General features: G+C 38.9%; 1 protein-coding gene across 1 annotated transcript in view; it reads right to left on the reverse strand.

Moving 5' to 3' along the window:
* SEC14L5 (SEC14-like 5 (S. cerevisiae)) overlaps positions 1–19,311 on the reverse strand; it is a 110,618-nt gene that overhangs the window by 37,242 nt on the left and 54,065 nt on the right. Inside the window, 3 exon segments of the mRNA XM_006897412.1 lie at positions 10,647–10,775; positions 12,727–12,858; positions 13,567–13,716. Coding sequence (XP_006897474.1) covers positions 10,647–10,775; positions 12,727–12,858; positions 13,567–13,716 — 411 coding nt within the window.

Here is a 19,311-nt window from a genome sequence, read left to right on the forward strand (position 1 = left end):
AAAAGAATTAAAAAATAAATTTAAAAAAAAAAGAAGTGAGGACCAAGGGACCACAACGGAGCTCAATCTCCATGCCCAAAAGACCAGAAGGACCATGTAGTATCCAGCTACCACTTTCCTAACTACTCTAAAAAGAATCACAGCAGAAGGTCCTGGACAGAGTGAAAACAAAGAGTAACCTATAACCTATAAGGGAGAACAAATAAGATTGTCAGTTTCTCAGCAGAAATCATGCAAATAAGTGGAATGACATGTATAAAACACAGAAAGAATACAACTGTTAACCAAGAATACTGTACCCACCAAAACTATCCATCATAAGTGACAGAGAAATCAAGATATTCTCAGAAAAGCAGAAAGTGAGGGAGTTTGTGAAAACAAGACTGTTGGTGCAGAAAATACTTCTTACAGAAATGCCACAGAAAGCAGGAGGGACCAAAGCAATCAGCAACAACACCAAAAAGAACTTGCAAAATAGCAGCAACAAAACCTTCCCTCCCACTAATTACACTGAATGTGAATTATTTAAATGCACCACTGAAAAGAAGAGCAGCAGAATGGATAAAAAAACAAAACGTTTCAATATGCTGTCTAAAATAGACACACCTGAAAATTGAAGATAAAGATAGACTAAAAAATAAAGGGGGAAGAAGGAAAATATACCAAGAAAATGGCAACCAGGAAAAAAAAAAAGCAAACCAAGAGTAGCAATACTAATCTCTGATAAAATAGACTTCACTGTGAAAACTATCACAAAAAATAAGGTCACTATATAATGCATAAAGGGTCAATAGAACAGAAGGACATTGCCACAATAAATATCTATGGACCAAATACTAGAGCTTCAAAATGTGCTAATCAAAATCTTTTTTCCAACAGGGTGAAAAGAAAACCTACTGACTGGGAACACATTTGGCAATATCATCTCAGACAAGGGGCTCATTATGAAAGTTTACAGAATACTCCTGGGTCCCTACAAGAAAAAGATTGATAATCCAGTTACAAAATGAGCAAAAGACATGGAAAGACTTTTCACAGAGAAGGACATTCAGAAGGCCACAGACACATGAATAAATGCTCCAGATCACTAGCAATAAGAGAGATGCAGATCAAAACCACAGTGAAATACCATCTTACCCCAATTGCAGTGGTGAAGTTTAGCAGCAGCAAGCAATAAATGTTGGAGAAAACATGGCAAGATAGGAACTCTTATACATTGTTGGTGGAATTGTAAAATAGTACAACCACTCTGAAAGGCAGTTTGGTATTGCCTCAAAAAGCTGAGTACAGAGATTCCACATGACCCAGCTACTCCACTGCTTGGAATATACTCTGAGAAAATGGGAAATGAGGCACAGAGACTTGCACATCAGTGTTCACAGCAGCATTATTCACCATAACAAGAACATGGAAACAGTCTAAATGCTGAACCACAATGCAATGGATTGAAAAAGTATGGTACAGTCACACAATGGAATACTATGCAGCACACAAAAGCAATGATTTTGTAAATTACTACCTAACATGGAAGGGACTGGAGAGCATTATGCTAAGTCAAATAACTCAGTCTCATAAAGACAAGTACTATATAAGACCATTACTATAAAACAAGTAAGAGGATGTGGGGGGCACAATCATAGGGTCACACAATTTGATGGGTGGAAGGATGGGTGGTTAAAAGAAAAGGGAAATATCTGGTGTGAAAAACAATGTATACAAACTTTTTAAGTAAATCAATATAAAATAAATTTTTAAAAGCACACATTAATGAACTGAAAAATTAAACAGACAACATCACAGTAGTAGTTGGAGACTTCAATACCACTCTCAAGAACAGATAACTACCAAAAAGAAACTCAACAAAGATGCTGAAAAACTAAACTACACAATCAACCAACTTGATCTCATAGATATATACAGACTAATGCACTACAAAAAAGCTGGGTATACATTCCTCTCCAACATGCATGGAACATCATATTTTAGGTCACAAAGCAAGCATTAGTAAATTTAAAAACATAGTAATAATACAAAGCATTTTCTTGGACCACAATGCTACAAAATTAGAACTCGATAACAAGAGTATAAAGGAGGGGGGAGGGAAATCCCCATACATTTAGAAGCTGAACACACCATGCCTGAACATGAGTGGTTAAAAGAAGAAATAAAAAAAGTTTCTTGAAACAAATGACAATGAAAGCACAACTTACCAAAGCCTCTGAAAACCAGTTAAAGCAGCACTTGCTGTTGTTGTTGATTGCTGCTGAGTTGAGCACAAATCATAGCAACCCTATGAACAAAAGACCTGAAACCTTTCTATAACTATCATCATTTCTCAAAGTTCATAGAGTTTCCAGAGGCATGTTGTTTAGGAAGTGGATGCCACTCCCACTTCCAACTGGTATTAATAGGCTGGCAAATATAGAAATGCACAACCAGGGGAGGATAAAGTTAATGAATGGGACTTTATAAAGATTAAAATACTGTGTGCATCAAAAAGTTTTTGAAATAGGGTGAAAAGAAAACTTACTGACTGGAGAAAAAAAGAAAAAACACTTGGCAATGCTATCTCAGACAAGGGTCTTATAACAAAAGTTTACAGAATCCGTCAGGGCCTCTACAAAAAAAACACCCAGTTACAAAATGGGCAAAAGACATGCAAAGACTTTTCAGACATTTGGATGGCCAGCAGATACATGAAGAAATGTTCAAAATCACTGGCAAAAAGATAAATGCAAATCAAAACCACATTGAGTTACCATCTCACCCAAAAGTGACAAAAGTTTAACAGGGCAGCGAGCAATAAATGTTTTCTTTCTTTTTTAAAAAAAATAATTTTAATGAGCATTTACAGAAATTTTGGATTTCCATTCATTCATTGCTGCACTTCTCTCCCCACCCAGCCCTCCCCCCCCAAAATGTTTTCTTTCTTGACTGCTGCTTCCACAGGTGTGGATTATGATAAAATAAGCCTAATCATAACAGAATCCCTAGCAAAATATACAAATATGCGCACGCACACACACACACACAATAGGAGACAAACATCACGTGAGCAAACAAAGGAACATTAAGGATCAGAAAATAGGGAAGAGGCCCACAGAATGAGCATGAAAGAAATTACAATTTGGATTAAGTGATGCTTTTACTGTAATAATACTTTTTTCTCATTACTGTTTACTGGCCACTATCTTTGTTATCAACATGTCCATCTTCTGTCACAAAATAAGGACCAGGAATTTGGTAATGTCAGACTGTACTGAGAATGCGACTAACTTTGCACAAATATTTAAATCTTGGTATCAGATTTTAAGTCTGGGCACTATAAACAACTGAAATAACTAGAAGCTCATTAGGTCAATTTATATCAATATGCAAATACACTAAAAGGGAAGAAAAATTATAATTGATTCTTTAACCTAACATCTCCAACAAGTTGAAAAAGAACAGCAAGAAAACCCATCAACCTCTAAAAGAAATGAACTTATAAAAATTAGGGCAGTTACCATCTCACTCCAGTAACAGTGGCAAAGTTTAACAAGGCATCAAGTAATAAATGTTGGAGAGGATGTGGTGAGACTGGAACTCTTACACATTCTTGTGGGATTATAAAATGGTACAACCATTCTGGAAGGCAGTCTGGCACTTTCTCAAAAAGCTGAACATAGAAATGCCATATGACCCAGCTATTTCACTACTTGGAATACATCCTGAAAAAATAAGAACTGAGGCACAAAAGGAGACTTACACACAGTGTTCCTAGCAGCATTATTTGCTATTGCAAGAACATGGAAACAGCCCAGATGTCTAACCACAAATGAGTGGATTGAGAAATTATGGCACATTCACACAATGGAATACTATGTGGCACACAGGAGCAATGATTTTGTAAATTATTACCTAACTTGGAAGGAACTGGAGAGCAGTAAGCTGAGTGAACTAACTCAGTCACACAAGGACAAATATTTTAAAAAATTATTATTGTAGAATAAGTATAAGGATCCAAGGGGGCAGGGGTGAGGGGGAAGCAGAGGGATGAGGATGAGCAGGAGGAGGGAAGATTAATCATAGGGTTGTACAATTTTATGGGTCAGGGGTGAGGTAAATTGCAACAATCTGTTCTGGAAAACAATATATCTGAATTTTGTAAATAAACTGGTATAATAAAAAAAATTAGGGCAGAAACAAATGAAATAGAAAACAACTGAAACAATCAACAAGACCGAAGTTGGTTCTTTGAAAAGATCGATAAAATCTACAAACCACTTGTAAAACTAACAAAGGAAAAAGATGCAAATAACCCAGATAACAGTGAAAGGGGCAGTATCACAAAAGAACCAAGTGAAATTAAAAAGTTAACAATGGAATATTATGGGGGAAACTATGTTGCTTGTTTTTGTTGTTCTTATTGTTTTGTGCTATTGAGTTGCCTGCGACTCTGAAGCCTACTCTCTCCTGAGCCATTCTCTATGATTCCAACATACCAACCCCCATTGCCCCAGTTACTGTATCAATCTATCTCATCTAGGGTCTTCCTCTCCCGCATCATGCCTCCACCCTTCCGAGTGTAATGTTTTCTCCAAGTCTCTCCTGGCCACATGCCCAGAGTATGTAAGAAGGAGCTTCAAAATCCTAGCCTCCAAGGAGAAACTTGGTTTCACCCTCTCCAAGACAGATCTGTTTGTTTTCTTGGTGGTTCAAGACTCTTCTGCACCACAAATTGAAGGTATTGATTCTTCTTATTCTGTCATCCTTAGTCACTGTCCAGCTCTCTGATACATACAAGTAATTGCAAAGACTATAGCCTGGATTAGGCATACCTTAGTCTCTAGACTGGCATTATTGCTTCAGTATTCTCCAGAGTACTAAAATCCGACAGCATAGATTTTCCCAATGCAATTTACCTTTTAATTTCCTGACTGCTGGTGCCAATAGTGTGGATTGTGGAGCTAAGCAAGCTGTAACTGTTAGCAACCTCAATCTCTTCTCCATCTATCACAGTGCTGCCATTTGGCCTAGTGGTGAGCATCTTTGTTTTCTTTCTGTTCAGGTTCAATCCATATTGAAGACTACAGTCCCCTTGACCTTTTGCAGCAAGTGGTTCAGGTTCTCCTCAGTTTCAGCAAGCAAGGTTGTGTCATCAACATAACATAGGTTGTTGATGAGTCTTCCTCCAATCCTGCTGCCACATTCCTCCGCATAAAGCCCAGCTTGCCAAATGATCTGTTCTGCATATAGATTGAAAAGGTATGGAGACAAGACACATGCCTGATGCATTCCTTTCCTGGTTTTGAATCATACAGTGTTACCTTGCTTTGTTCTGAGGACTGCTTCCTGATCCAAGTATAGGTTTCACATAAGCACAATTAAGTGTTCTGGGATTCCCATTTTCCTCAAGGTTAGCAACAATTTGTTGTGATCCACACAGTTAAATGCCTTTGCATAGTCAATGAAACACAGATATTTCTCTGGTACTCTTTGCTTTCTACCAAGTTCCATCAGACATTGGCTATAATGTCTCTAGTGCCATGACCTCTTCTAAACCAAGCTTGTATTTCTGATAGTTCAGGTAGTCAATGTACTGTTCCAGTAGTTTCTGGATAATCTTCAGCAAGATTTTACTTGCGTGTGATATTAGTGATATTATTTGATAATTTCCACACTCTGTCAGGTCACCTTTTTTTTTGAATGTGAAAAATTATATCCAAACAAATATGAAAACTTAGATGAAATGGACAAATACTTAGAAACTCACTATCTACTCAAATTGACACAAACTGAAGGAGAATACCTGAACAGACCCATCACAAAAGAAAAAATTGAACAGGTAATAAAACAACTTATCACAACAACAACAAAAAGCCATGGACCAGATAGTTTTACTAATAAACTTTATAAAACGTTCAGAGAAGAACTGCTACCAATTCTACATAAAGTATTTCAGAAAATAGAAAAAAATGGAATTCTCCCAGACTCAGTCTCTGAAAAAAATGTCCACGATACCAAATTTATGTAAAAAGACACAACCAAAATAGAAAACTATAGATCAATAGCTGTCATGAAGATGCAAAAATCTTCAATAAAATCTTGGCCAATAGAATCCAACAGTACATTAAAAAAATCACTATTACCAGGTAGGATTCATAATAGGTATGCAAGGATGGTTCAACATACGGAAAACAATCAGTGTAACTCATCACATTAACAAAGCAAAGAACAAGAACCACATGATCCTGTAAATTTATGCAGAAAAGATCTTTGACAAAATCTAACACCCTTTCCTAATTAAAAGACTCAACAAAATAGGAATAGAGGATAATTTCCTCAATATAGTGGAAAGTATATATCCAAAACCAAGAGTCAACATCATTCTCTTTGGAGAAAGAGTAAAGGCATTCCCTTGGAGAACAGGAACTAGGCAAGGATGCTCATTATCACCTCTCCTATTCAATATTGTAATTTGAAATCTTAGTGAAAGGATTAAAACAAGAGAAGGAAATAAGAGGCATCCAAATTTACAAAGAGAAGGTAAAGCTATCTCTATATGCAGATGATATGATAGTATACTTAGGAAACCCTAAAGACTCTGTAAGAATACTACTAGACATAGTCCACCAATTCAGCAAAGTAGCAGAATACAAGATCAACATACAAAACTCAGATGCATTTTTTACAGTGACAAGGAAAGGAAAGGATACAGAAAAGGAGCTAAGAAAAACAATACCCAACACAAGATTAAATATTTTGGGAGCAAATTTAACTAGAGACACAAAAGATCTATACAAAGAAAATTACATAACATTATTACATGAAACAAAAAGAGACCTGGAGAAATGGAAAAATATACCATGCTCATGGATCAGAAGACTCAATATCATTAAAGGGGCAATTCTACCAAAGGCAATCTACAAGTTCAATGTAATTCCAATACCAATTCCATTTTTCAATGAGATGGAAAAGGCAATTTCCAATTTTATCTGGACTGGAAAACGGCCCCAAATAAGTAAAGCACTCCTAAAAAGAGAAATAGGTAGAAAGCATCACACTCCTTGATTTCAACTCCTATTACACAGCTGTGGTGGTTAAGACAGCATGGCACTGGTACAGTGACAGACAAATAGATCAACAGAATAGAACTGAGAACCCAGAAATCAGCTCATCTACCTAAGGTTAATTGATTTTTGACAAGGAGATGAAATCAGTCAAACGTGGAAACAATAGCCTTTTTAACAAATGGTGCTGGCAAAATTGAAAATCATCTGTCAAAAATTCAAGCAAGACTCACACCTCACATAGTACACAAAAACCAACTCAAGGTAAATCAAGGACCTAGGATTTAAGTCAAAATCTATAAATTTCATCAGAGAAAATCTTGGAAGAACTCCAGAAACCTTAGTCCACAGTGTGAACAGTCTTCCAAGCATCAAGAAAAACCTACAACCAGGAGAGAGCAAAATAGATGAATGAGACCTTCTAAAAACCGAATCTTTATGCATATCAGAAAAACTTCTCCAATAGGGAAAAAAAGAAAGCCACAGACTAGGAAATAAATATTTGGTAATGACATATATGATAAGGGATCATATCTAAAATCTATAGAATATTCCAACACCTCAACAAAAAAAGGTAAACAATCCAATCGCAAAATGGGCACAGGATATGAATAGACACTTCACCAAAGAAGACATTCAGATAGCAAACAAATACATGAAGAAATGTTCAAAATCCCTAGCTATCAGAGAGATGCATATCAAAACACTATGAGATACTTCTCACACCAGCAACAATAGCAAAGTTTAACAGAGCAAAAAAACAACAAATACTGTTGAGGTTCTGAAGAGATGGAACCCTTATTCACTGCTAGTGGGAGGGTAAAACAGTTCAATAGCAACAACAACAACAAAAAAAATCATTCAACCACTATGCAAGGTGGTTTGGCGCTTTCTCAAAAACTTGGAAATAGAAATACCATTTGAGGCAGCAATTTCACTGCTGAGAATATACCCTAAAGAAACCAGAACTGCCACCCAAACAGATGTGTGGACATTCAGGTTTTTGTTATGTTAGTCACAACAGCAAAGAGATGGAAACAATGCAAATGCCCATCAACAAACAAATTGTCAGAAAAACTATGGTATATTCACACAATGGAATACTATCCAGCACTGGAAAATTGTGACCTCATAAAACACCACACAATATGGATGACTCTAGACAACATATGCTAAGGGAAATGTCTCAGTCTCAAAAGGACATATACTGTATAACATTATTATGAAGCAGGACTGACATGAGGGTTTGGGAGAAGAATAGGAAAAGAGTGAATAGATAGTGAACACTGTATTGGAACAGATGAGGGGGGAAAGTAATTAAAAGGAACATATGATTAGGCATTATATGTAAACAATGGTCCAGAAAAAGAGATATATTGCAAAGATGACGGGGAGAGGCGAGGGTGGGGAGGGAAAAATGTATTTTAAAAAAAAAAGTCAACTGGAGAAGAGAAAGGGAGGAGGAGGAGGATAATGTGCAACATGAATGAATGAAAATCAAAATTTTCTATTAAAATCACAATGAAAAGGTAGGAAAAAGAAAACCAATTTGCTTTGTAAACTTTCACTCAAATCACAGTCAAAAGGAAAAAGAAAAGAATATATCTATCTAAATCTCTATCATCCGTATTTATATCTATATACAGGCACATCTTGTTTTATTGCACTTTACAAATATTGCAAGTTCTTTACAAATTGAAGGTTTGTGTCCATCCTGCTACAAGAAAGTCTATTAGCCTCATTCTTCCAATAGCATGTACTCACTTTGCATCTCTGTGTCCCATTGTGGTCATTCTCACAAGATTTTTTTTTCCACGATAGTATTGCACACTTTTAAAGACTACAGTCTAGTGGCAACATAACTTTTGTATGGAGTTAAAATATGCATTAACTCGATTCTTAAACCCACTATGTCTCTGAGATATACCTGTTGTTGGTGTTAGGAGCCACTAAGTTGAGTTCAACCCATAACAAACCTATGAACAATAGATCTGAATCCCATCCTATCCTGTGCCACTCTCACATTTACAGACACACTATAGCTCATTGTGGCAGTCCCTGTGTCAATCCAGCTGGTTGAGGATCTTCCCCTCCTTCACCAACTCTCCACCTTTCCAAGCAACATGTCCGAAGTATGTGAGGTAAACCCTCATCATCTTTGCCTCCAAAGAGCACTCAGGGTGCACCTTCTCTAAGGCATATTTGCTCTTCTGACACTCCATATGATGTTCAGTGCTCTTCTCCAACACTACAGCATCATTTCTTCTGTCATCCTTATTTATGGTCCAGCTCTCTTAGTCATAGCAAGTGATCAGAAAGACTATTGCCAGAATCAGATGCACCTCAGTCCTCAAACTGAGATCATTATTCCTTAATAATTTGGAGAGGTCCCTAAGTGCAGACTTTCCCAGTGCAATACATCTCCTATTTACTGACTGCTGGTACTAAGGGTGTTAATTATAGATCCAAGTAAGATGAATTTGTTGACAAGTCAATCTTTACTCCTTCTATCATGATGATCCAGTGGTAAGAATCTTTGTTTTCTTGACATTGAGATGAAATTCATACTGAAAGCTTTATTTTTTTTTGTAAGTATGAAAGCTTTATTTTTTTATCTTCTGCAACAAGTGCTTCAAGTCCTTCTCACTTTTTGCCTGTAGTAAGTAGGTTGAAACATATGCCCCAAAACAACATGCCTCTGGAAACTCTATGAACTTTGAGAAACAACAGTTATAGAAATGTTTCAGGTCTTTTGTTCACAGGGTCGCAATGAGTTATTCTTGACTCAATGACAATCAACAACAACAACAACAATTTTTACTGCCTCTGAGTGTGGCCTTATTTGGGAATAGTATCTTTGTAAATAGAATCATGCTAAGATAAGCCATTAAGGTGCTTAATCCAATATGACTGATGTTCTTATAAAAAGAGAAGAGACTCAGAGGAAGAAATCCATGTGAAGACACTGGCAGAGATTGCCACCACAAGTAAAGGAATGCCTGGAACCACCAGAAAAGACAAAGATGTATCTTTCCCTGGAGTCATTGGAAGGAGCATGACCCTGGTGACACCTCAATTTCAGACCTGTAGACTCTAGAACTAGCGAGAGCATGAATTTCTATAAGTTTGTTACAGTAGCCACAAGACACTGATACAACATGAAAAGAGTGTAAAACATCTCATCAGAGTTATCCCATGTTAGATGAAATGTATCATTGGCATCAAGTTCACCTGTTTCATTACAAGCAAAGGTCTCTCTGCTCAGCACTGATGTATCTGAGCTCTTTAAAGTAAGTAGCCATTATTTTAACTAGGAATGGAAATCCAAAACCAGCCTGGCAGAATGTCCCTCCTCTGTCCAAACAGGTCATTTCACAAGCCCTCAACACCAAGGGGCTTTGGGGCAGTGATAAGGTGTCATTTGCTATGGATATGGATAATTCTATTAAAATTCTATAATTCATTCTCTTGTACGATGTGGTCACTGCTTTCCTGGGCCTCAGTTCTCTCATTTTACAGATGAGGGGACTAAGATCCAGGAAAGCAGTGTGGGATCTGAACCCAGGACGGGAGGCTCTGAGGTCCAGCCCTCACCTGCTTGATGTTTGTTGTGTACTGCTTCATAGCGATCTTCTCCAAGGCATTTTCAAAGCCGAAGAATGACTGGATGTCCAAAGAGGCAGACTGCTCGAAGTATGTCCAGTCTTCATTCTCAGGATGGACCTGAAACCCAGAGACACGGTGGTAACAGAGCCTAAGAAGGCTGAGCCCTCCTCTAGGGCTCTCCTGATGGTCTGAGAAAAGCCAGGGCACACTGTGGAGAGCACCCAGAGAGGAGGACCAGGGACCCCACCCACAATCTCAATTATCAGGGAACAAGAGATGACTCACCAGGGGCTGGGGAAGATGTTTACTCTGGTTCTGTGGCCCTGGAGCTGGTGTGTATGTGATTGCACATGTGTAAATGAGAAACCACTGGATGCCAAGCTAATTATGACTTAGCAGCCTTATGTGGTAATGCAGAACACTACGTGTGGGGCTGTCAATGGTGGTTGTTCTCAAGTAGACTGCTAGGTCTTTCTTCTATCTCTGAGCAGATTCAAGCCACTAAACTCTTTGTTAATAGCCAAACATATTAACCATTTGTGCAACTCAAAATGACTTAAAGGGGGAACATTGCTTCTGTTGTTCTTGGGTGCCATCAAGTTATTCTGACTCATCGCAGCCTAAGTACAAAAGAAGGAAACCCCTTGGGCCCTGTGCCCTCTTTGCATGCTCTGCAGTGCTGCATCCCATTGTGTAGCCACTGTGTGTGTACGTATGGATACAAATTGAGTCAGTTCCAATTCAAAGCAACTCTCCATTGGGTATCCAAGGCTGTAAATCTTTCAAGGAAGAGTGTATTCATCATCCTTCTGCTAAGAGTTGGTGGATTTGAATCATCAGGCACATGTGGTCAGCAGTATTTATACATGATACACAGTATGCCACCAGAGGCAAGGATGGTTCAACTACTTTGTATAAACTCTGAGCATGTGATCAGGAGATGTATTTTCATGTTTGGAAAAGTGGAAAATCAGCAAGAAAGAAGAAAACAGAAAGACTCAACAAGATGGACTGACACAGTGACTACAACAATGAACTCAGACACAGCAGAAATTGCAAGGATAGAGCAAGTTGGACCAGTATTTTGTTCTGTATTTGAGTTGGAATTGGCTTGATGACCTAGCATTAACAACCATGTACATACTCATTCACTGGCATCAATTCTGAACCAGCCCATAACTGACCCTCCAGAGGGTTTTCAGAGGCTGTAAATAGCACAGAAGGAGAATGTCTATCTTAATCCCACAGAGCAGCTAGAGGCACCTCTTTTGGGTTAGCAATGCAATTCTCTACAGACTACACCAGCATATCTCCACACGAAGTTAGCAGGCCAGATTAATAATAGGCACTTTTGTACAAAGTTGTCATTGGTCATGTGAGGGAGACTCAGTAGCTGTAATAGTGGGCTTAAGCACAGCAGAGTTTGTATATACACACATACAAAGAGAGAGAGTGGAAGGGGAAAGAAGGAAGGAATGGAGGGGGAGAGAGAGAGTGTGCATATTGGTGGTCTAATCGGTACTGAATAGCACTGTATACTCGAAGATGGTAAGTTCAAATCCCCAGCAGCATCTCTGTGAGAAGAAAGACCTGGTAATGTCCTTCTGTAAGACATACAGCCTGGAAAGCTGAGGTGTGAGGTTTAGGAATGGTTCTAACAGCTCTGTAGACCATGAATTAAAATCAGTTAGATGGTGGTCAAGTTTGCCCTGAGGTGTGCTTTGTGGGTGGCTGTGATGCTGGAAGCTATGCCATCAACTTTCAAGTACCAACAGGGCTCAGCAGTGGACTTTGCAGGCTAAGAAGGTCTAGAAAGAAAAGCTTGGTGATCCAGTAAATATATTTATCTGTGGTAACCTTTCAGCCATCTCTGACACACATTCTATGCACATGTCCATCCTGAACACCTCTGCTGTGCTCCTGCCCTCTATTCCTACCAGGTATTTGTCTCATGGGACCTGTGAAAGCATCACACTACAGAAGTGTCTGCTGTCATCTGGCCTGCTAAGTCCCTGGGTGCAGCATCCCATGGGGCAGCGCGAGGTGTGAGGTTAATGATGGAGCTCACCTTGTAGCTGCAGTGCTCCAGGACCACCATGCGGCTAGCAAAGGTCTCATTGTGTGCATCTATGAGAAGCGTCCTCTCTTTCCAGTTGAGTACGTTTCTCTGCACAAAGACTGCATGTTCCACACCCACAATCTGCTGGGAGAAGAGCAGTTGGTGACGCCTGAACCCCGATCAGGGCCCTAGCTGTCTCTCCAACCATACTCGCCCCCATCTTCCAGTGCCTGGCATCATAACTCGGCCCCAAGCCCCAACCTAGGCGGCTCCTCCACAGCCGTCCTCCATGAAAGCCCAGAACCCCCAGACCTGGACCCCACCCGAACCACTCCTGTCTCGTATTACCCTAGTCCTGACAACGCTACCTAGCCCTTGCATACCCCAGTCCTCCAAGAGCCCTCATCCCTGGCACCTCATATCCCTTTCCAGACCACTGGACTCAGCTCCTGAACTCTCTCACGCAAGTACCTGCTCTCAGTGGTGCCCATCTCCAGGTTCTGATCCTTTACCAGCTGTAGTCTTATGACAGCACCCCAGTTCCCACCCTCCACCTTGTCTGGATATTCATCCCAGACCCTATGTACTCCTTACTCTGGACCCTATTCACTCTCCTTCCTCATCTCTCCTCCCCCATCCTAGGCCTCTAAATCTAGTTCCCACCACACCTCCTGGCTTCTCATCCATAGCGCCTGTCTCAAGCCCCCACGTCTCTGTTACCCCAGAATCACCTCTGCATGCTCTGGTCCCTTGAGAGCTCCAGGTTTCTGGCTTAGTGATCTCAAGCCCCTTCTGTGACTCCTGGTTCCTGAACCCCAGCACCCTAGCTTTCCCTGAAGGCCCGCCCACCTTGCGTAGGAGCCTTGGGGCCTCCACTCTCAGCCGGCAGCTGCGTTCCACCACGTGCACTGCGCCATCAGCGCTGTGGGACTCGCTCAGAATCTCGCTGCCCAAGAAGACTGGGATCTGTGGGCAGGTGGGGAAGCGCTTCTCATAGGCCTAGGGGGTGGGCAGAGTAAGGTGAGCACAGGGGCAGGCGAGAGGAGGCCTGGATGTCCTCTAAGCGAGCTCTCCCTCCTCTAACCCACATCTGCCCTAGTTCTATTTCTCCCATCACACTATCTCCTTCCAAAGACTGGTTCCTCCTGATAACAGGGCACAACCATGTGAGATTGCATGAAATCTCTCTATTTTTGCTTCTGACGAGCACTCTGGCTATACTTCTAAGACATTTATTTGTTCTTTGGGCAATCAGTGGTATATTCAGTACTGTTCACCAACACTGCAATTCAAAGGCATCAGTTCTTTGGTTTTACTTATTCACTGTCCAACTTTCTTCTGTATTTGTAGTAAACGAAGATATTATGGCTCAAGTCACACACACCTTAGACTTTAAAGTGGCATCCTTGATCTGAACACTTTTAATAAGCCCTTATAAATAAGCATAATGCAGAATTAGGTGTGCATGTATAAAATTATATATAGATACAGGTGGTGCAAACAGTTTGCACATGAGATAGAGGAGAAAGAGAAGACAAAAATAGATGTCAGAAGAGACTGAAAATGCAGACGTTCAAGAGGTCAAGACAAAGGGAAGAGATGACAAAGTAAAAGCTGAAGAGAAGATTTCGAAGAACAGCTCAAGAAGACAAAGCAAAATATTATAATGGAATGTGCTGAGAACTGGAACTGAAAAAGAAAAAGCATTACTCAACCTTTAAAAACTGAAAAACAAATTCAGGCAATAAATTGCAATACTGATGTGACAGTATGACAAAAATCTTGAATGATCCAGGAACATCAAAAGACAATAGAGGGACTGACTATACAGAGTCAATGTACAAAAAGAAAGAAAGGGGGGAAATTACTGATGCTGAAATATTTCAGGAAGCAGCATATGATAAGAACAAGCTGTACTAAAGGCATGGGTAAAAAATAAGGTCCCAGAAATTGATAGGATACCAATTGGCATGTTTCAACTAACAGATGGAGACCTAAGCATGCTCACCAATCTGTGTCAGGAAACATGGAAGACAGCTCTCTGGCCACCTGACTGAAAGAGATCTATATTTGTTCCCATTCCTATGAAAGGTGATCTAACAGAATGTGGAAATTATTGAACTGTATCTCTAATATCATATGCAAGCAAATATTGCTGAAAATCATCCAAACATGGCTAGAACGGTATACTGACAGAGAACTTCCAGAAGTTCAAGCTAGATTTAGAAGCAGCATAGCACTAGGAATATTATTTCTGATGTCAGATGGTTCTTGCCTGGAAGCAGAGAATACCAGCAGGATGTCTATTTATGTTTTAGAGGCAATGCAAAGGCATTTATTTGACTGTGTTGATCACAACAAACTACAGTGAACATTGAGAAAAATGTGAATCCCAGAACTCCTAATTGTGCTCATGATAACCTAAACTTAACAGAGCAAGGGAATAGTACATAGTTTAAAATCAAGAAAGGTATACATCAGGGCTGTATCCTTTCTCTATATCTATTCAATTTGTATGCTGAGTAAATTGTTTGAGAAGCTAGACTCTATGAAGAAGAATGTGGCATCAGAACAAAGAAAGACTCATCAACAACCTGCATTATGCAGGTGACACAACCTTGGTTGCTGAAAGTGAGGAGGACTTAAAATGCTACACAGGGACCTGAAAAGGTGGGGTAATGTTAGGCATAGTTCAGTGGGGGTTAATTTTATAAAACACAATATATGAGAATGATTGTATGAAATACAATGTGAATGAAGGAAGGTGTGACTAACAATGAATATGAATTTTGTATGCAAACTAATATAAAATAAAAATTAAAAGAAAAAAAAAAACAACAACACCTGCAGCAGAAAATAAAAGACTACAGCCTTCAATGTAGATTTTATCTCAACATCAAGAAGACAAAATTCCTCACCACTAATAACTGATAGGCAATATCATGATATATGGAGAAAAATACTAAAATTGTCAATAACTTCATCTTGCTTGGATTCACAATCAACACCTTTGCTACCAGCAGTCAAGAGTTGAGGAGAGATGAGACCAACAAGTCTTGTTGTAGCCATTGCCATTGCAGCAAATCTTCAACTTCCTGACTGAATATGAATTGAACAATACAGTAAAGCCAAGTGATATGCCACTTGAATTAATAAAGAAAATCAATGAAGTAACTGACGTTCAGCTGCTAAAGAAATCACAAAAGTAGAGTTCAGATCCTTAAATTCAGGTTGTGATTATAGTAAGAACTATATTCAGGTACTCTGGGGAAAACACTGCTGTCTAGCAGGACCCCTTAAACTCAAGCATAAGGGACTAGGACAGCTAGAGCTGGGTGGAGATGCCATTTCTGGAAGGGAACAACAGGCTTCCTGGTTTGCCATTCATGTACTTTGGGAAAAACACTTCTGTCCAGCCCTTGGCCTTCCAGGCCTTGAGCAAAGAAGGGAACACACAAGCACACTAATGATTATTGTGGCTTTGATCGCAATAACAAAGAGCTGGAAACAACCCAAGTGCCCATCAACAAACGAATGGACAGAGAAGCTCTGTTAAATACACACAATGGACTACTATACAGCATTGAAAAACAAGGAACTCATGAAATATTATGCAAAATGGATGACCCTGGAGGACATTAAGCTGAGTAAAATATCTCAGTCACAAAAGGACAAATATTACATAGGGCCACTGTTGTAAAATGGGACTGATGTCAGGGTTGAGGGAAGACAGAAAAGAAGGGGAAGAATGAGGTATATTGCATTGAAACAGATGAGAGAGCAAACTGTTTAAAAAAGATATATGAATGGGTATTCTTGTCATTACAGAAGTCCAGAGTGAAGGCTGCATAGTGGAGTGGACTTGGGGTGGGAGGACTGCATATCAATGAAAAAGTTTTTCTTTCTTTTCAAGGAGAAGAATGAATCGGGGGGAGGGACAAAAGTGCAACAGTGAAATGACTGGAAACCCTAAGTCTCTGTAAACTTTCATTAAAATTAATTTTAAAAAAAGAAAGGAACACAGATATACAGGTCATTCACAAAACACTGTCATATTCTGAGTCACTATATAGTTACAATAACCTAACATCTACTAAGAAAAGACATACATAATGTCAAGAAAGAAACAATCTGCCTTAGTCATCAGGGGGAAAAAAATAACCCTTCTCCTAAAAAAGCAGACCACATGAATACCCCAGGTAGAACCAGAAAAAATATGTTGATGTTGAGTTATTTGAATAGCTACAGAAGATGATGCAAATAATGGAAGAAACAAGAGACCAAATACTCCAGAGACAACAATCCAGAAGAAATAGACTGATGAGAAACACCTTGAACAGCTATAAGGAAAATGTAAAAGATGGAAAAAATAATTAATAGTACATATAAAGAGGTATAAGAACTTTAAAAAAATCATCACAAGACAGAGAGGGTACAGCCAACACAGTACTGGAAATAACAGAAAAGCATGAAAATGTAATCCAGAATACTAAGACCAAAATGGCAGAAGTATTCAACATGCTGGTGGGACCAAAAAAGTAGAACTGAAGAGATGGAACAAAGAGTCAATGAGCTTGAAGACAAGAGTCTCACTGGAAACACACTAGAAGAAAAATAAGAAAGGGAGCTCTCATGGCATAGTGGCAAGAAGCTGCACTGCAATCCCAGGGGTGCGCTGTTCGAATCCACCAGACACTCTGGTGGAGAGGGAGGGACAATCTCCTCCTGTACCAGTCAGATCTGATTTAACAGCACACACACACAAAAATAATAATAAAATAGAAGAAAAATAAGAGATGAGATGTAAAGAAAATTAAGAGAACGTTACAATCATGTGGGATGACATCAAAAGGAACAATATATGCATGATTGGAATTCCAGAACATGAGAATGATGTAGAAATCACTGAGAAAATTGTGAAAAAAGTACTAGAAGAAAACTTTACAGGTATTTTGAAGAATGGGAAAATCCACATTCAAGGAGCACAGTGAACACAAAATAGACTAGATCCCAAAAGAAAAACATCAAGACATATAGTCAAATTCTCCAAATTAAAAGATAAGGATAGGATACCAAAACCAGCAAAAAATAAGACAAAAGTCACCTACAAAGAGGAAACAATTCGATTAAACTCTGATTTCTCAGTGGGAACCAGGCGACTTAGAAGACAATGGGAAAGTATATACAAAGTTGAAAGAAAATAATTGCCAGCCAAGGATCCTAAACCCAGCAAAGCTCTCCATCAAAAATAAAGGAGAAATTAGATCCTTTGCAGTAAAGAAGAAACTTGAGGAATTTATAAAAACAAGATCAAAACTACAAGAAATTTTAAGTGAAGTTCTTCACAGGGAGATGCCATAGTAACCAGAAACAACAGAAAAAGAAACACAGTAAAATGGCAATGGTAAAACTGGCCGGACAATAATCACACTTAATGTGAATAAATAAAATGTGCCCAAAAAAGAGAAAAAGAGTAGCAGAATAAATTAAAAAGCAAAGCCCATCAATATGTTATCTACAAGAGACACATTTTAAAAATTAAAAGAAAGAAAGACCCAAAATCAAAGGCTGGGGAAAAACATACCAAACAAATGGCAACTTCAAAAAAGCAGGAATGACATTACTAGTCTCTGATAAAATAAATTTTAGAATGAAAACCACCATCAAAGATATGTAAGAACATTACATACTGAATAAAGGCACAATAGATCAAGAAGACATAACCTTGCTCAACATTTATGCACCAAATGATAGATTTGCAAAATATACAAAACAATGACTAACATAACTGAAGAAAGAAATAGCACCAAAATAGTAGTAGATTACTTCAGCAGCATCACTATCACCAAAGGATAGGTCAATTCAAAAGAAATGCAACAAAGATGCAGAAGATCTAAACTATACAATCAGCCACCTTGACCTTGAGGATGTATTCAGGACACTGCACCCAACTAAAACTTAATTCACTTTCTTCTCAGGTGCACATGGTCCATTCTCAAGAATTGACTATATAAAGCAAGACTCAACAAATTCAAAAACATTGAAATAATATAAAGTATCTTCTCAGACCACAACTGCTTTAAAACAAGAAATTAACCACAGGAGGGTAAAGCTTACAAAACCACCCATATAGAAACTAAATAACTCTGTGCTAGAACAGCCCTGGGTTATAAGTGAAATAAAGAATGAAATTTAAAAGTTCCTTGAAACAAATGAAAATTAAATACAGCATACCAAAACCTCTGGGATCGAGCTAAGGCACTCCTCAGGGAACAATTCATAGCAATAGACACACACAGAAAAGTGGGGGGGGGAGAAAAATCAATGATCTAACTGAACATTCTCATCAAATAGAAAAAGAACAACGATCTAATCCTACAGACTCTAGAAGAAAAGAAATTATAAGGACAAGAGCAGAAATCAATGAGATAGAAAATAGAAAAATCATTGAAGCCATCAATAAGACTAAGAGCGAGTTTTTGGAAAGTTGTTGTTGTTGTGGTGGTTGTTGTTATGTGCCGTCCAGTCGCTTGCGACTCATAGTGACCCCTATGTGCAACAGCCCTAAACTCCGCTCTGTCCTGTGCCAATCAC

Source organism: Elephantulus edwardii, unplaced genomic scaffold (assembly GCF_000299155.1).
Source record: "Elephantulus edwardii isolate Elephantulus edwardi_28Jun2011 unplaced genomic scaffold, EleEdw1.0 scaffold00209, whole genome shotgun sequence".
In the NCBI taxonomy this organism is placed as follows: domain Eukaryota; kingdom Metazoa; phylum Chordata; class Mammalia; order Macroscelidea; family Macroscelididae; genus Elephantulus; species Elephantulus edwardii.